This window comes from Emydura macquarii, unplaced genomic scaffold, assembly GCF_026122565.2.
Source record: "Emydura macquarii macquarii isolate MOO-44397 ecotype Brisbane River unplaced genomic scaffold, CSIRO-AGI_Emac_v2 contig_3671, whole genome shotgun sequence".
Taxonomy (NCBI): Eukaryota; Metazoa; Chordata; order Testudines; family Chelidae; genus Emydura; species Emydura macquarii.
This window is the reverse complement of record NW_027133808.1, coordinates 10,849,631-10,869,319: the sequence shown is the minus strand read 5'-3', so window position 1 is coordinate 10,869,319 and position 19,689 is coordinate 10,849,631. Positions and strand designations below refer to the sequence as shown.

Here is a 19,689-nt window from a genome sequence, read left to right as displayed (position 1 = left end):
ATTTTATGCCTTCCTACCCATCCCAATGATACCCAGGACTATCCACAAAATCAAGACCAACAACGCAAAGGACCTGGGGGTAACAGTGGATAAAAAGCTGGATATGAGTCAGCAGTGTGCCCTGGTTGTCAAGAAGGCTAATGGCATATTGGGCTGCATTAGGAGGGGCATTGCCAGCAGGTCACGGGAAGTGATTATTCCCCTCTATTCGGCATTGGTGAGGCCGCATTTAGAATATTGTGTCCAGTTTTGGGCCCCCCACTACAAAAAGGATGTGGACAAGTTGGAGAGAGTGCAGCGGAGGGCAACCAAAATGATTAGGGGGCTGGAGCACAGGACTTATGAGGAGAGGCTGAGGGAACTGGGCTTGTTTAGTCTGCAAAAGAGAAGAGTGAGGGGGGATTTGATAGCGGCCTTTAACTACCTGAAAGGGGGTTCCAGGGAGGATGGAGCTAGGCTGTTCTCGCTGGTGGCAGATGACAGAACAAGGAGCAATGGTCTCAAGTTGCAGGGCGGGAGGTCTAGGTTGGACATTAGGAAAAAGTTTTTTACTAGGAGGGTGGTGAAGCACTGGAATGGGTTACCTAGGGAGGTGGTGGAATCTCCATCCTTAGAGGTTTTTAAGCTGAGGCTTGACAAAGCCCTGGCTGGGATGATATAGCTGAGGTTAGTCCTGCTTTGAGCAGGGGGTTGGACTAGATGACCCCCTGAGGTCCCTTCCAACTCTAATATTCTATGATTCTATGATTATGATAGCACCAGCATGACCCAGGCAGACATGATTCTCATGAATTAATTCTCATGAATTAAAAACAAGCAAGTTGTAGAAAAATTTCTATTATCACTTAGATCTGTCAGCCACCAATACTATTCATACAAAATCGAATTGTGGACATACTGACAGATGTTGGCAATAAACGGCAGCAGCAGAAAACTGCTCCCTAACTGATTTTTTTTGTGAAAAATGGAAGTAAGTAGTAGGATTGTGGAAATTTCTATTGAAATGACTCAGCAATAACAGCAGAAGGGATCTCATGTATTGGACATCCACTGCCAAACTAGAAGAGATTTGGCTAGTTGGATTGCAAATGACAAATGACTCCATTTGGAGTTTCCTGGCAACAAGCCAGTTGAAAAAGAAATCAAAGTTTGTTCTCTGGTATAGGGGACCCCCTTACAGGTTCATTGAAAACATTTCTGTCTTCATGCCTAACACACTCAGCAGCCAGCCAGCAAAACACAGCAGTACAGCATAAAGCTCTTTGTATGTCAAATACCCACTAAAATAGAAACATCATTTGTAACACAACAGCTGACAAATGAGAGCAAGAAGAAACCTCCCCTTACTCAATAAATATTGGGAATGTTAAGGCTACTTCTACCTAGCTTGCACAAAATGAAAGTACGCTATATTGTTATAAATCTGTTGTAACACTATATATATGCCAATCTTCCTTGGATCATTTTTAGTGCGTTGTACCATATACCTTATTTCTGTTTCCTTTTGACTAGAGCCCTCCCAATGGACATACTGATAGCAAGCAAAGAGGTGTCTCACAATACAATCAGTCAGATGAAAAGCCAGTGAGGAAGCATCTAGTTTTAGTGAACAGTTTGTTGCAGATACAGATTTGTGTTGAATCTAGAGAGATTCAAATGTAAACTTTGCTCTCAGCAATCAGTCATACAGCTGGATCCATGCAGGACTCCTGACTTTAACAAAGCTCCATGTGGGTGCAGAGATCCTTTGCACATGGGTCTAATTGCAGGATCAGGGCCTAAAAGTAAGAGAGGTTTTAATTGTTTTCTTCAAAGGAGGCAATTTCCATGTCTGATCACAGTTAGTTTAAAGGTAACAATTTATTATATTTTTTTGCCTTCATGACGCAGTTTTTGTTATCTTCAAAGCCTATTTTATTCTGTCCGCCGCTACCTCTTAAGCAACCTCTTTCACGTTCTATTGACTTCTTAGGGAATATATCTCCTGATTTTATAATGGAAGGTGCTTTCTGCTTTTTGCGGGCAAGTGTTTATTATTGATTTTCTGTTATTTTCTGTTTTCTGATTTTTCAAGGTGCATAAACATGTGTAGCTCCCCTCAGTTTCAATGGGAGTGGTGGAATCATAATATGTAACTGTTACAGAGAGAAGTCTCAATAACTAAGTAGCTGTTGAAGGTTGTACACACACACATACACACACACACACACAAAAGTCCCCTGCTGCTACTTGAAGTGAAGCCCCAAGTGGGCATACTGTACACAAGACTTCCAGTTTGTCGCCACCCTGTTAGTTAAAGATGATCAAGGGAAGATTTAATTGGCATGGAGGTAAAAGCAAATCTAGACTCAGAAACTTGTACATTATGGCTCCCATTAGTACTGAACTGCGTGTACTATATATGTAATTTATTTTTAATTTATAATGTCATATATATAATAATTTATTTTTAATTTATTTATTATGTACAATTCTCTGCTACAGAGCTCATGTAAGTTTGCAAAATAATTCCTTAGCGTAGACAGAAGGTATCCCTGTGGTAGGTTTCTGTTGCTTTCATCTTTTAATTTTTTACAAAGCTGATCTATATAATACTGTATTTGAGTACGTTGATTCTGGCAGAGAATTTCCAAGACACAGGATAGAGATCGGACTGAAGAGGCTTCTATTGACTTCAATGGGCTTTAGGCTTGGCTCACAATATTTGAGTTTACCATTGGTCAAGTATGGTTTCATACCATTGGCAGTCACACTGTAAATGTAAATTGGTTGATTTCAGCTTGCCTTTTTTTTTCTTTTTTTTTTTTTTAAGTTTTGTAGCTTATTTATGAGGATCACAAGATACAATTTAAGAGTAATAATATGAAAATTACAAATGTTGTGTAAAAGTGTTAGGGTTGATAAAATTGATTTTCTGCACTAATTTAACGGTATAGAATATCTAAAATTCATGTGTTTTTGGCTGGCGTTGATATTAATTATACTTTGATTAACAGCAAAAGTTGCTTATGTTTGATTTTCTGATATATGGCACCAGAAATTTGACAGAATATGTAAGGTATTGTGACTAAAACCAGTTTTCTCTATTTATACAAAAGTGCGGTATCTCTTCTCTTTCCTCTCTTTTTGCAAAGAGCATTCATTTGAGAGGTCAAGGAGATCTGCTGTAGATATTAAACATACAGAGGGACTTCTGATAATATGTTATGAATTGGTAAATCTCACTATTTATTAAAGTGGATATTTAATGACCTCTAGTGGTGTATATGGAAAATATGTCACCATTTTAAAAACATTTTTGCACTAGGTCCTGCAGTTTCTGTGTTCTTAACGAACACAGAACACAGTTCTGTGCATCTGACGAAGTGGGTTGCAGCCCACGAAAGCTTATGCCTGTGGAAATAAAATTTGTTAGTCTTTAAAGTGCTACGTGACTCTTGTTGTTTTTGCTGTATATAGACTAACACAGCTACCCCTCTGGATGTGTTCTTAATGTCATTTTCATGAAAGATTTTACTGTTTTTCAGGAGAAATTGAGGAGGCTCCTGAATTTTTATGAACATAAAATGAGAAAAATAATATGTTGTAAAATTCATCATTCAAAAATTCATAAATCCATAAATTCTACATGTCACCTTTCGATGATCATGGACTTCATGACAATGGAAATGCTGTAAGCATTCAAATGACTATTGATAAATATTCTAGAATGTGGCATTGTGAAGCCATCCAAAATTTCATTTATATTTTGAGAGTCTTTCATTTAGGGCGTTTCCAATTGATGATGGAAGTAAGACCATTACTACTGGTTATTAGCTGATGTTTAATTCGTATATTGTCCATCTTGTTGTTTAGCATTTTTTTCCAAGTATTTTCTTTCTTTGTTATTAGGATTAGTCCAGTTGGTTTTATTAAGTGTGTCATGGGAATTTTAGATTTAATGTACTATGTAGAATTCCTCATTATCATTATTATTATAAATGCACTGTGACCACAAGTGTGCTGGCTGCGTCACAATACAGACAAACAGACATGGGTCAAGATTTTAAAAAAATAGGAGAAAAAATCCATATTGAAGTCTCCAACTGATCTGCAAAAAAAGTGCTGAAGTCAGTGGGGTCTACACAGACGCAGTGGGCAGTAACCTAACAATATGGGGGAGTAAAGGAAAAAGGAGAGGGTAACATTCATACGATTACACATTTAAGGCCAGATCCACAAAGAGACATAAGCACTTAAATCCCAGCTTTAGGTGCCTAAATGCCCACTTTAGGCACCCTAAGGATCCAGAAAACCCATGCTCAGCTGCTGCCTAACCCTGTAAGTGCCTAAATTCACTCAGCACCTACATTTTTTCCCGTAAATGTCCCCTACATGCCTAAATTTCCTTCTCTGGGCATGTCCATTGCAGCCTCAGGCAGGCATCCAATTGCCTATTTCATGTGTAAGCACTATCACAATCCTTAAATCAGTTAAAGATAGATAACCCAGATGGGTTAATTCATGTCTTCCCTGCAAGGCCTGATCTGGTAGGCCTGCTCTGAGTGCCCCTAACTCCACACAAAATAGCTGAAGTGGGTGTAGGGCGAGGTCTTCTTTTATAGCCTTTAGTCCAGTGGTTAGGGTACTCACCCTAGATGTTGGAGGCCCTGGTTCAATCCTCCCTTTCTCTCTGATGAGGAAAAGGAATTTTAATGGGGATTCTCCATCTCTCAGATGAAAGAGCTCAAACTGGACAACAGAGTGATTCAATCTCAGGCCCAGTTAATATTTCATTATTTCAGTAACAGTAGAATGGCTCCAGTAAGAGAGATCTACATCAAACCATCCTGTAATCCAGTGATGAAGACATAGTAAAGCCCTGTTCAAATCCCTTTTCTTTTTTTATCAGGCAGAGGGAGAATTAAACCACCGTCTCTTACAGCCTGAGTGTGTGCCCTAACCACAGGGCTAAAGATGACAAGTGGGGGAGTCCTCCTTTTTTAAACAGATTATGTGCCTAAACTGTCTGACTCTGGAAGAGAGACTCCTGGCTGTGGATTGCAAACTGAGATAGGTGCTGAACTCTCTGAGAGGGTGGGGTGAGGACATGCTCCTCTTGTCAGCCGAGGCTATTGCCTAGCTTAGGTGGCTCCCTACTTTGCATGCTGGCTTTTGTGAATTACATTCTAAAGCACCTATCTCTCCATTCATTTTATAGTTATGGTGCCTAACTCAGTCTTTGTGGATCCCAGTGCACGTAAAAGTTAGGTGCTGCCATGCTCAATATTGCAATATCTAATTCCCTTTGTGGATCTGGACCTATTGCCTGATCCTGCACGAAGTGAAGTAAGTGACAAAGCTCTCAGTGATTCCAATTATGCAGGATCAATCCCTTAAACCCTGATCCTGCAACATGCTTAACTTTAAGCTTGTGACTGTAGTAGAACCTCAGAGATGCAAACACCTCAGAAATGGGGATTATTTGTAACTCTGAAATGTTCATAACTCTGAACACAACGTTATAGTTGTTCTTTCAGAGCCGAACATTGACTTAATTCAGTTTTGAAACTTTAGTATGCAGAAGAAAAATGCCTCTTTTAACCATCTTGATTTAAATGAAACAAGCTCAGAAACACCTTGTCTTATCTTTTTTTTTAAACTTACCCTATATTTTTTAGTAGTTTTTCTTTAACACAGCACTGTACTATATTTGCTTTTTCTTTTTTTTTTTTTTTTCTTTTTATTTTTCTTTTTGGTCTCTACTACTGCTAGTTCCAAATGAGGTGTCCGATCAGTTCGTAATTCTGGAGTTCCTAATTCTGGGATTGTACTGTGGTTTCATTAATGGTACTAATCACATGCTTAAAGTTAAAGGTATATTTAAATTCACTGGTGGATCAGGACCGTGCTCAGCAAAGACTGGTGGACTAAAGAAGGTATTTCTAATATATAAATAACATGAATACATTCCTTAGTTGGCTAATTTCCCATGGGCTCTGTTGGAAAAAGTGGGTGTTAAGTAGGGATCTGAGTCAGGTACAGTTTTGTCATTCTGAGGTTATCAACATCCTTTGCATACCTATCTAATCTTTACCTTAAAACTGATGTTATCATTTCAAACTTAGTAAAATAATAAGGATCTTTTCAAAGGAGCTCAGCTGCCAGCAGCCCTCATTGCTTTCAAGGAGAACTGAGTACTTATGGAAATCTTTCCATACTGGTGACTGCTGAACGCTTTCAAAAATCTGGACTCAAACGGATATTTATAGTTCATTATTCAAGCTGATCGTGAATAATGCTGAAGGACTTATAGCTCCATATGTGTAGTTGGTGTGCAAATTAATCTAAATGCAAACATAATGTCAACAGGTGGGGAAAGTTTTACCTACTATAGGGACACTCTCAACTTCTAATAAATAGCTTTTTAAAATTTCTAAGCTAGTTGGATTTTTTTAAATGATAAAATTGTTAGAATTTGATTGCTTTAAACCTCAAATGGACCTATAGAAAATAGACAAAAATAGACACACGTTGATGGTTTCAGTCCAGTTGCTAGCAGACATATTACAACTGACACAAATTGACACCACTATGGGTAGTCTTGAAGAGGACATAGATTGAGTGAATTGCTTTTCCATTCCAAGAAGTGATCCCTTCCAAAAAATGAGGTCTTCAGTTACCAGAGTTGTCAATCTGGCCCCTTTCATGAGCAACAAATTCTCTTAGGATATATTTATTTTAGTAAAAGACTGTTGCTGATGCGCAGGCCATAAAAATATGTGTCTGTGGCTGAAACCTTGATTCTTGTAATCAAAGTAATGATAATGGCTGAGATTTTCAAAGAAGACTAAGGAGTTAGGTGCCCAACTTCCACTGAATCTGCACTGTGATGAGCAAGCAACATAGCAAGCATGAGGCATATGCTTTAAGTGGGATTTCAATAGAAGTAGGGTGCCTAACTCTCTTATACTCCTTTGAAAATCCTAGCCAACATCAAAAGTGAGACAGTAGTATCAAGGTTTTTTAGACAAGTAAGTGTTGGATAGTGCTAGTTGGGGAAAGGTAAAATCAGTATACAATACTGAGCAATATTTTCCACAAAAGATCATAAAAACACACACACATCATTCTGTACAGGAGCACTAAAGAGGTATGAGTACATGCACTGTCATGCCATATATTCTCAGATTGTGGTTATGAGGTATATAGAGTGTGCTGATGTACCCAATAAGCATCCCTAATGCCACTAAAATAAAACCTGAGTAGAAAAGGTGCCTCTGAAAAGGCAGCATATGGACTAGAATACACCTTTAGTTCTTTCTGTCCAAAAGCTTCTATGTTTGTTTGAGGAGGTTTTGGGTTTTTTGGGTGTTTTTTGTGGATCAAAATATAATATGTTTCCAGCTTTGTGTGTTTGCCTACACCCAAATATGTTCATACTTAAGTTTCTGCTAGTATAGAAAATAAAGGGAAATAGGATGGAAGAGGTCTTAGACAGTCAATTCCTACATAACTAACGTTCTTTACCTAATAGGCTTCAAATGATAGTTGCTTCAGTGTGTTGTGCTGTAATGTTAAGAAAAAATGAGAATTATATCAAGACCTATCCACTGACATCTGGTGACTGTATCATGATCAGTGGAAATGGAGACAAAGGGTCCACGTTCCCTGGAGAGGTTATTTTTGGATCAACTCAGCCATGTGGACAGAGAAGACTGCAGGGATTAATAGAATTCTGCTTCTTCAACTTAATCTGCATTGAGTGTTACTACTTGCAAATGAGCTGTGATAACTAGTTGGGCTCTTTGGAATTAGTTTAGCTCTATTTGCTCCTAGATTGTGTTAAATTATGAAAATAGGTTACGTAAGTTAAAATGTAATAAGATCAGCACTAGATTGACAAGGCAGGTGACAGAGCTATCTATCAGTAATAGTCTGTCTAACTAGCACAGTATGTTTTTTTGGTTTTTAAATAAGTTGAGTTTTTTTCACACTGAAAATGTTCAATAGCAATGCAAACCTTATTTACAGAGACACCTCCTATAAGTCTTGTATCCTGATTACATAAATAATCATTTTTTTAAAATGAGACCTAAGTGGTGAGTGGTGACATCAAACACTCTTTAATCATATAACAAGAAAGAGGACTTTCAAATATTAATCTTCCCTGTCTTCTTAAATTCCATGCATTACTGTAGTTTCGCATACACTGTATACCCAACCTTTCTCTTTCGTATAAATGAATGTCTTCATAAGAAAACCAAACACTGCTCACTGCTGATCTTATACCTGACAACTGAAAGCTGTTGTAATGGTGCCTGTGAAGCACAGGAATGCAGGCTTGTTCTTTCATATAAATGACATATTATTTCAGTTAGAAAAAACGATATTTTCAGCTTTACTACTTGTTAACATTACACATAACAGTCTATGCTGGCAGCACAAAATGCATAAAGCGTATACTTCAAAACATGGCACAGATCTCTTCTGTTCTGTATAAGTTCTTACACTGTACTTAGCACCATAGTATCTGAACACCTTCTAGTAGTGCTTCAGACAACCTAACATCTATCACTTGTTTGTTCTTCCCCTTACAACTGAAATATTACATTAATTAACAAGAAAATACCTATGTGTTGATTAAATCTCTCTGAAATTAACAAAAAGTGTTTGTTGTTATAAAGGCTATGAACAAATTCAATTTTTGTGTAAATTGATACAACCTCTCTTGATCTAATTGGACATGTTCCCAATTATACTAAGTTGAGTTTGTGTACATGTGTTGTTCAAAGCAGTCTGCACCTCTTGATGTACTTTTTGTGGCTGAAGGAAGAAAGCAAACAGATACATAGCACTTATTTTGCTGAATAGTTACAGATTAAGATTTCTGTTTACTCTAAAATTAATCCAATGTGAGTTTTTTCCATCTGAAACTGAAAAAAGGTGTGAAATTTGCTTTAATTGGTCTGAGATCTAATTTTATGCTTTGTGCTGTTTTGTTAACCTCATAGTGAGTTGATCACCATGGTGAGATTGCCGCTTTCTTAAACTAAGCATATTGTTTCCTATCAAAACCTAAAGAAAAGGGGGAAAAAAACTGTTTAACTTTCAAAATGGCATAATTTATTCTAAAGAATGGCCTTCAAAGTGCAGAAACCCATGAGAAGACTGAAGATGAATAAAATGCACGGCGCTTTGAAGGACATTAGCTTTCCTACAGCATCTCATAAGCCTGGCTTCACATTTGGACTAATATGCAATTTAAACATGCAGTTAGTTACAGTTATTTAACATTTATATTGCACTAGTGTCTAAAAGATTGCAATCAAGTTGGACCGCATTGTGCTATAATCCCTCTGCCCCAAACCCCTTTCCCCCCAATACTCCTCCTTCTCTTTCCTCTCTCAGGGAACATTCCCATGTATAATTTTTTCTACCAAATATTTGTCTTCCATTCTCCCCCCCAAATAAAACTGTCATCTATGACTTACAAACTGCACCAACCTGCATCCCCTCATTCCAAAACTGTCTTAGGTGGGGCCTTGTGATTGATTTATCCTTAATTATGTTAATTGGAGGGTGAGTTTGCAGCCATCAGTCTCAAGGAGGTCTGAGATTCATCAAGTCAATTAGTACCTTTCAGTTTAATGGTACAAGGCAGCAGAAGGAAACCAATTGTGGGGGGCATGTATCTCAGGAACCCCTCAGTTAAATGACCCCAAATTTGGATCACAAATACTACCCTGGGCCCAGATGAAGCACACCAAATGTTAAAGCAGTCTGATTAGCCATTCATATTTTAGAGCACTTCCAAAGTCATATTTAATATAAAATGGTATGAATGGGAACATAGCAGTTTTTGTCTGTATTGTCACATGCACACTGTAAACATGTACATTTTCTTTAAAATATAGTGGGTGCCTGCAGTACCTTGGATAAAAATTAACAAAATGAGACCATTTTGACCCGCATCATATCATTAGTTTGATCTCTAACTTTGCACGCAAAAAAAAAAAACCCTAGAAAATATTTTGAAAAATTCCTATTTTGGTGGTTTTGTATCTCCACAACCCTTAGCTCTAATGGCTGCAAATCTGGGTCACTATCCCTACCCTGTACTTTCCTGACGCACACCAAATTTCAAAGAAGTCCAACTAAATATGTTAATTCAAGAGGCATTAGAAAGATCAACCTTTCAACAGAAGTCATGAGAAAACCTTAACTATAGTGAGACTACCAACAATGGGTTGGGAGGGACTGGCAGACAGCAGCCCTGTGACATGCAAAGTTTTATCTAAGGGAATTTTAAAGGACCTGGAGCTACTGTCCTGATGGTTGCTTTTCACTGATGAAAAGGATCTGTAGGGTAACCTAGAATCTGCTCTCAGTCTTACAGTTGATGTTAATTACCAGTCCCAAGTTGGGAAACACACAAGCATGCATATCCATAGAGAATTATTTTTAGCTTCATAACAGTTTGTAGACACACAGCCACAAATATTGCAGTAGGAAAAGAAGCACTGGATGTGCAAAATCACACTGAGGATAGTTAAGAATTGACAGTTCTATTAAGCCTTCCCAGATCAAAGTCTGGGATGCAAAATACCGTTTCAACTATAAGTGGAAGGTCAGAATTAGTGGAAAATATAGTTTGTGAAAGCCCCTGAATGCTTCTCAGTGGATCTACCCCTCAGAATCTCCCAGGCCTCTCCGAACCCAAAGAGTTTTAATTAATTTGTAAAAATATTGTAACAAGGCCTTGTACCCTGTGACACTCTGTGTCTGAGAACAATACCCCAGAAACTCCATATTCACCAAAGTCATGTAATTATGATATGTTCTGTACAAGGTACACCTTGTGTGGCATTATTTTTAAAGTCTTGATCTGCTAAACATTAATATCTTGTTGGATTGTATTTGCTACCATAGTATGTGAAATTATAAAATATTGTAAACGCTACTAGAACATGTTCTGAGGTGGGAAACACCTAAACCAACTATTCAGGTACAACAATGAAGTGGTCAGATGTGCTAATGGCCCATCAAGGAGGATCCACTTTCTCAACCCCACCCCTGGAGACTTCACCAAAAAACACACATGCAATGGGATACTGATTGACCAATGGGAATCAGCCCCCATGTCACATGCATGCACTGTTCTAGCAAGCTGGAACAGATTATAAAAGAAGGGGAGTGACATCATAGATTGACTTCACTCCCATACAACTGAACACCTGAAGGGTCATCTGAAAGACAAAAGGACTTTGAAAGTGGGGAGGAGAGTCCCAGGCAGGGAAGGTTGCTCAGCCTGTGTTTAAGGAACTACTTGTACCAACTACCAAGGGTGAGACATTGCTAATTCAAGAGCCTGTTAGAGTGTAGAATTTGGATTGTGATCTTATGTTTATTTAATTTGGTAACTTCTTTTAATCTCTTTACATTTGCCACTTAAAATCTATTTTTCTGTAGTTAATGAACTTGTTTAATGTTTTATCTTAAGCAGTGTGTTTCTGAGTGAAGTGTTTGGACAAACTCTGCTCAGTAACAAAAGCTGGTGCATGTTCCTTCCACTTGAGGGAAGGGTGGACTGAATAATAAACTCCACTAGTCAGGCTTTTTGATCAGAGTAGATGGTATTCTTTTGCAGTCCTGGGCTGAGGAGCCAGCTGGAGTTTCTCTCTTGTTGGTTCATGAGTGGCTGGAAAGCATAAATTGAATTAAGATGCATGTGGTCCTGCCTGTGGATGGCTGTGTAAGTGCAGTACCTGTCAGAGGTTTGTGGCTTTTCACAGAATCACAGTGCAAGAGGGAGCCCAAGTTGGTCAGACGGAGGGCTTAGTGGTATCAGGCAGTACCCCAGGGGTTCTGCATACCATCACATATCCCTCAAGCTGTCCTCAAGCTCACAATTGTCCTCACCAGTAATTTTGTTGTACTCCTTGGGATAAGAGGTCACAGTCTCTGTTACCTGTGATCTTGGAACAAATCCTGCTCTCCTAATTCTATGTCAGCCCCTAGGAGCCATGAGACTGATGTGGGTCTATTGTATGAGAAGGGGGACAATTTGAGGAGACCATGCATAAGACCCAGATTATGTGAATGTTGTAGAACTCAAATCTCCTTCTTCTTGGCTGTGAAGGGATAAAGAGGTGGGGGAGGGAAATGTTTGCTTTGGTGCACAAATGTGAGATGGAAGTATATCTAATTAACCGATGACTCTGTGGATCCACTAACTATTCTCTTCCCACAAGCACTATTGCAGATATGAGGCTTCAGTAGTGCTTGTGGAATGGCTCCACTGCTGCTCCACAGGCAATGAGGAAAGATCAGCTTGCACAATTTCAGCTACTAGCTCTTGGCATGAACATGAGTGGCATTCAGGTAATCTCCCCTGAATTCTGTCCCTTCTTAGCTTGCTGTCAGGGTTCAGTTTAATCTCTGAAACTCCGGTTATATAATGGATCCATGTAACAAGACACAAAGCATGAGTCAGATTGTCTTCAATAGAAGCAGATGTGTATTGTCAAGATACAGACTGATATAGAGAAAATCAAAAGAAAATGAGAGATGCAAAATATACTTGTTTAGACAAATAGTATCCAAAGCTTCACTGAGCACTGTAGACGATGGCTAAACTTTTCAAAAGCCATCTGTTATTTAGGGTTCTGACACTTATGCACTTTTGAAAATGTTATCCTAAGAACTTACATTGCAAAGTATTGTATAATATACATGAAAAGCTTGCCTAACAGAGAAGCCCTTTTCCTATCAAATTAGAGTCTGTCCCTATTTGCTTGCCCGTTTCAGATTTGATCCCATGTTCCCCAAAAATGTCCATCTACCTAAAGAGATCATGCGGATATAGTCCTTGTAGTCATTTACTTTGATGTGGAGATGATGGCTTTATCTACGTCAGTACACAATTGTGGGATGACATAGTTATTGAGTCAGTGCAAAGTAACATTATTATTACATCCTAGTAAACAGCCAGCTGAAATTAGCTTTCATTTCTACCATTGCTAACTATTACTTCTTTCCTCATGTGGGCTTATGTGAAATTCCTTTATCTTCTATACTATAATGTTTGTACTATAATGCACTTGGGTGCATTTATTAAAACTCTTTTTTTTTTTTTTTTTTGCCTTCCAACTAATGTGTCAATCCACCCAACATGTTATTCTAAATGTTTAAAAAACTCAGTAGCCCTATTGACTGCATTCAGCACCTTCTGATTTGTTATCATGCAAGTGAAGGAAAAACCCGATGAAGGCAGTCTCCTATTCTTTTCCCACCACACAATTTGGGGAATATAACTCCTGGCCGGCCAGAGTGCATATTCTGGGAGTTCATTGGAAGCTAGAGAGATTGCTTTATAAAAAGAGTACTTGAGGTGAGGGACCTGACCACCAATGTAAAATCGGAGGTTAGTGGTGTGGAATTCCACCAACAATGTTTTTAGGGAAGTCTTAAGAGAATCACTACAATGTAATTTCCCAGAATAAGTATTTCAGTGGCAGTGTAAGGTGTATAACTAGTGATAGAGAAACTGGACTAACTTGGTCCCAAGATCCTCCTGAGTTCATGTATAAGAGAGATGCCAGCAGTGGCCGCTGAGGCATCCATGGGCCCGTAGTCCAATAAACATAAAATCCTGAAGTCAAGACTTTGAACAGGCTATGACTAGAGGCTGGGTAAATAAACAGAGGAGCAGTAAACCCTGATATTAAAAGAAAGAATAGGTAAACAAGCCCATTGCTAACATGGTATCTTAGAGACTGCAATCCGTACAATCTTGCAGTCAGCAGACTGTTCGAAAAACAATGCTTGTGGAATGTTCAAGGCCTAAATGCCAGCACAGGGTTTCAGAATAACATTAAATCATTGACAATAGCAACATCTTTTATATCTTACTCAGGCTAGTTGTAGTATTTAAAGGGAATTCTGCATGTGGCGGGCTTGTAGGATCAGGCCCAATATGTCTCAGTTCAAACTTTTGAAGAAATTTTGAAAGCCAAAAGTAAATTATAAGATACAATGATGGTCAGATACTTTAGTGATGACTGAAGATGAATAGAATAGAAGATTTCATTGCTGTTACATTAATGATTTCTTGTTTAGTACTCAAGAATTGGGACATTGTCTGTTCATTATGGAGAGTTTGGTAAGGGATAGGGGTTGCTTTGTTTAAATAATGGAACAGTTTTCATTGCAACTCTCTCAAATGCATATTTAGAATTTAGAATTATGGATTTGAGGACTTTTTAACCTTTGTGGGGAACACAATATGCTCTCCATTTTTCATTATTTTTAAATGAACCTATTTGCAGTTTAAATACTTGACTTTTTCTACAAAAAATGCAAATGACAACATTTATTTGTGCAAATTTCACTGAAATTAGTACCGTCAAGAAGGTAATACCATCATGAAGGCAAGAAACATGGTATTGGTATTTTATTAATTTTTTCTGTATATACCTTTTTATTTTCTCTGCAGAATTTTTCCGAGAACTTTTGGAGAATGCAGAAAAATCCTTAAATGATATGTTTGTACGAACATATGGAATGTTGTACATGCAGAATTCAGACGTTTTCCAGGACCTCTTCACAGAACTGAAACGATACTATACAGGAGGCAATGTAAACTTGGAGGAGATGCTGAATGATTTCTGGGCTCGGCTATTGGAGCGAATGTTCCAGCTCATAAACCCCCAATATCATTTCACTGAGGACTATCTGGAGTGTGTAAGCAAATACATAGACCAGCTGAAACCATTTGGAGATGTACCCAGGAAACTGAAGGTTCAAGTGACTAGAGCTTTCATTGCTGCACGGACCTTTGTTCAGGGGCTGACCGTAGGCAGAGAGGTTGCAAACAGAGTATCCAAGGTAACCTAAATGAGGTTTTTTATATTTGCACTTGTTTGTGTTTTTTTTTTTTTTTTACTCGAGACTTGAATACTGAGAATGCACCTGTACCTTGATTATAAGAAAGTCAAGTGTGTCAAGGTGAGTAACTATTGTCATTTTCCTCCTTTGGAGTCTATTAAAGTGACAGCAATACTGGAAAGGGTTGCCCTTGTTTAGAATACTAAGAAGGTCAATATTTATTGGTGCTATAGAATGGCGTAGCAGTTGTCATTACTAGTGTACAAAACCGGTAACACACCTATCATTAGGTAATATTTCTGACCAGGGATTTAAGCATGACAAATATATAAGATGCTGCTATTCATTAGGGCACTGCAGCCTGCCTGGAATTGCGTGGGTGAGAGCCCTCATCAGGACTGCAGTTTCGTGACAGTTTTTTTTTTAGGAACAGTGGCATCTTCTCTAACACACTGGCAAGGTAGACTAGTTGTATTCATGGACTCAGAGCAGCCTGAAAGGCCTTAGCTTTAGAATCGCGGGTCTCCAGGAGCAGAGGAGTTGCCTCAGCCGAGGGGCGGGGGTGACCGAACAAGAATACGAACAGGGCTTTAACTGAAGAAATATGGCCCATTTATTTAGTCATTAATATTAAGTAAAGAGCATAAACATAAACAATACAAACATGAAACCAAAGAAGGATACAAAGGCCTAATATTTTTCTATGCATGCAATCATTTCTCATAGTACACAATTCCACTATTGGTCATTTTATGTTTACAGACAGATAGTTGTTTGTAAGTTCTTAGCTATTCCAATGCTTACAGACAGATGGTCATTTGTAAAATCCTAGTTACTCTTCACAGACAGATAAACAGACAGATGTTCGTTTGTTATCTTAAAGCAAGTGCTACTTTCATACGTTACCAAAAGCGCTTCTCTCCTTAAGTCTCTTGAGCTGAGTCAACTCTGATAAGTGTTAGCCATCCCTTGGATGCTGCTGGTTCATAGAAGGGCTCAGTCCAGCTACCGAGGATCCCAGCAGGCTGCAGTCCAAAGTGCGACTGATTTCAGGGGGTTTAAATACCCTCAAACTGATCACCAAACTGATCATTATGTAACCAACCAGTGAACAATGTCACTTTTACTATCAGTATGTAACCAACCAGTGAACAGTGTTACTTTTGGGTCAATATCATGATCAGTGAGCATTTCTGCTGAGTCATCCTGACTTGTAGGCACTTTCAAGTGTTACTTAGCCAGGTGTAGTCAGCTCTGGTCAGCTTTTGTTTTTATGTTTGCCCTCTATTTGTGCTGTGCTAGCTCCAGGACAGCTCTTATCAGGTCCTTCCAGCCCTTTTCCTAAGCTATATACTTTACTATTCTATCTTAAAGCACAAAACCCATTAATTATTCTTTCTGTATTCTACGGTATTTGGATGAGGAAAAGGCCCATTAGCAATATCTAGGGAGCTTGATCTATTCCAGAGAACAGTTAGAATTATATTTAGTTCTTTTAATTATTTTATATAAATATTTATGATGATCCTAGCTTCTGAGGGCCTCACATAATTAAACTACATAATGAAAAATATACACCAAAGATCATCCATCAGGGTCAGTCAGATAACCCCCACAGTTGTCTTTGGGTGCCAGAGACCTCCCGGAATAATGAGCTGTCTCCTACACAGCACCTGAAACACAGCTAAAGGGACTTTCTATATTATTGTAAAATCAAGTTAGGGGGCCAAATTGTTCCCGGCTTGGTTATATCATGTTTCCAATTTGTCATGTTGTCTGGACCTTAACTGTGTTCTGCTAGTGCGTTAAATCTTTGAGCATTTTGTAAGGAACTTCTCTGACTTGGTTACAAATTGTAGGCCCAACTCTGAGAATCCATCAAAACAAGTAAGTTCTAAAAGTGACGGCCATCTTGTTCTTAAGGCATAATTTTAGTAATTTCTTAATGGTCTCTTCTAGTGCTCATTACTATAGAAGCTGAGTGCTTTCCTGAATTAACCTTCACAACAGGCCTGTGAAATGAGGGGGTGGTATTATCGCTATTTCAGAGATAGGAGCTGAGGCACAGGGACACTAAGGTCAAAAGTTTCCAATTTGAGACATCTAGGACTTAGTTTTTCAGAATACTTAGCATTATATGGTACTTTATATGTTCAAAGCCACAGCTCCTGGTGAATTTAGTTATAGCTGTGAGTGTGTAGCATTTCTGAAAATCAGACACCAGGGTGTGAATTTGGTCACCCAGAATATGAGGAACACACAATTAGCCAATGACCACCTGAAAAACATTTTATTTAAATGACTTGCCCAGTATCACACAGGAAGGAACTCTGTGGCAGAGGAAGAGAGAGAATCCAATTCTCCAGGGCAACATTCAGCAGCCTTATAAATGAGACACTCTTTTCCTCTTTCTGCAATCCCCTGCCTCACTAGTCACCTTCCAACTTCTGCAACAAACGAAGCCGGGGTCCTACAAACAGCCTCCTTCACTACACATTCACATTACCCACAGAGAGGGTCATCTTGTGCATGAGGAAGGGGTCCAGAGAATGAAGAGTATGTGCTTATGTAAATAATGATCACCTCTACTCCTCAGCTTCTCATCACTCTATACTATAACGATGAGCACATAGAAAAGCCCACGAGGAAATGAATGATTCCCTTTTCATAGTACGGTTTTAATAGTGTGCAGTAAATGACATCTTGGGTCTCACATTGAACAATAAGGATAAAACAAAATATTGAATAGCTGCTTATTAACTGAGTACTGTCCATCCTATGCACTGAATGAGGACTGCCTGAAATATATAGCATGTGGTCATATATTTAAAGACTGTATCATAATGCATACATAAAAGGGAATTGAATTAAGATTCTAGAGGGAATTTAGAATCATAGAAGATTAGGGTCGGAAGGGACCTCAGCAAGTCATCTAGTCTAACCCTCTGCTCAAAGCAGGATCAACCCCAACTAAATCAACCCAGCCAGAGATTTCTCAAGCCCGCCTTAAAAACATGGAAGGATGGAGATTCCACCAGCTCCCTAGGTAATCGATTCCAGTGCTTCACTACCCTCCTAGTGAAAAAGTTTTCCTATTATCCAACCTAGACCTCCCTCATTGTAATCTGAGATCATTGCTCCTTCTTCTGTCATCTGCCACCACTGGAGAATAGCCTACCTCCATCCTCTTGTCCACTGTAACCCCAGATCTTTTTCTGCAGAACTGCTGCCTAGCCCATCGGTCCCCAGTCTGTGGCTGTGTATGGGATTCTTCTGTCCTAAGTGCAGGACTCTGCACATATCCATGTTGAGCCTCATCAGATTTCTTTTGGCTCAATCCTTCAATTTGTCTAGGTCACTCTGAATCCTATCCCTATCCCCCAGCATATCTACCACTCCCTCCAACTTAGTGTCATCCACGAACATGCTGAGGGTGCAATCCATCCCATTATCCAGATCATTAATGAAGATGTGGAACAAAACCAGCCCCAGGATTGACCCCCGTGGCACTCCGCTTGATACTGGCTGCCAACTAGACATCGAACTGTTGATCACTACCCATTGAGCCCATTGATCTAGCCAGTTTTTTATCCACCTTGTAGTTCATTTTTGCAACCCATACTTCTTTAACTTGCTGGCAAGAATACTGTGGGAGACTGTATCAAAAGCTTTGATAAAGTCAAGGTATATCACATCCACTGCTTTCCCTACATCCACAGAGCCACTCATCTCATCATAGAAGGCAATCAAATTGGTCAGGCACGACTTGCCCTTTAACTTTAATTCAGACATTTCCTAACTTTTGAGTGCTTGACTTTGCAATGTTAATAATGTTCTTTAAACATAGCTTTTGTTACAGTCACCCACAAATATATATGCAGATTACTATTCATTGATGCAGTTGAATGTGTGTGCATGTGTCTCTGCAGGGTAGTTGTAGCCATGTTGGTCCCAGGATATTCCAGAGACAAGGTGTGGGGGAGAGATAATATCTTCTACATACTTCCGTTTGTGGGGAGAGTTTCTTTCCCAGCCTGTGAAAGGACTCTGTGTGGCTCGAGAGCTTGTCTCTCATCAACAGAAGTTGGGCCAGTAAAATATATTACCTCGCCCACGTACTGTATGAGTGTGTATACACACAGTGTAAATATATGTACACACTCGTTTTACGTATATTTTATATCAATGAGTGTGCATATATATTTTAAATTTAGATTCCTTAATGATTTCTCCATTATGTTTTATTCTTGTTATTAGGCAACATGAAATGTTGGCCTCCTAATCAAGTTATCTGACTGGATAATTATAACACTTATAAAAGAATAATGGACTTAAGTACTTGAACAAATTTTCATATTTCAAAGAGTGCACTACATTACCATTTCTAGACACTTTTCTTCTACTTTGTTTTTTTTAAAGTCCACTTTAACAGAAATTGGAAACCAGATTACATGGTATTATTATCAAGGAGAAATCAGGCACATTTTAGGCAAGTTTTTGTTTCAGAGATCCCATTAAAATGTAAAGGAATTAATTTTTTTTTTTTTTTAAACTGAGACTATACTCAAAAAGCATGGTTGAGTGTCGCATTAAAACTTATATCGATACTGCCACAGTTTCAGGACAACTGTATTTGCATTCCCCTTCATGGTCCACCCACTTTACGCTCCTGACTACCAGCTGTCACTTCCCTTGGGTGAAGACCTGGGACTTATTCCTCCTGACTTGGGGTTCAAGGCTGAACAGCATCCTGGGTTACAATGTGATATTCCCAGCAAGTCAGACTGTGTAAAAAGGCCTTTGTTTTCCCTGCAAAGCCTT

At 38.8% G+C, this 19,689-nt stretch overlaps 1 protein-coding gene across 6 annotated transcripts in view; it reads left to right on the top strand.

The window, feature by feature from the left end:
- GPC6 (glypican 6) overlaps positions 1-19,689 on the top strand; it is a 1,015,317-nt gene that overhangs the window by 566,567 nt on the left and 429,061 nt on the right. For all 6 annotated transcript variants that reach the window (XM_067536909.1, XM_067536913.1, XM_067536910.1 and 3 more), the window contains one exon: positions 14,477-14,868. In XM_067536909.1, coding sequence (XP_067393010.1) covers positions 14,477-14,868 — 392 coding nt within the window. The remainder of the gene's footprint in view (positions 1-14,476; positions 14,869-19,689) is intronic.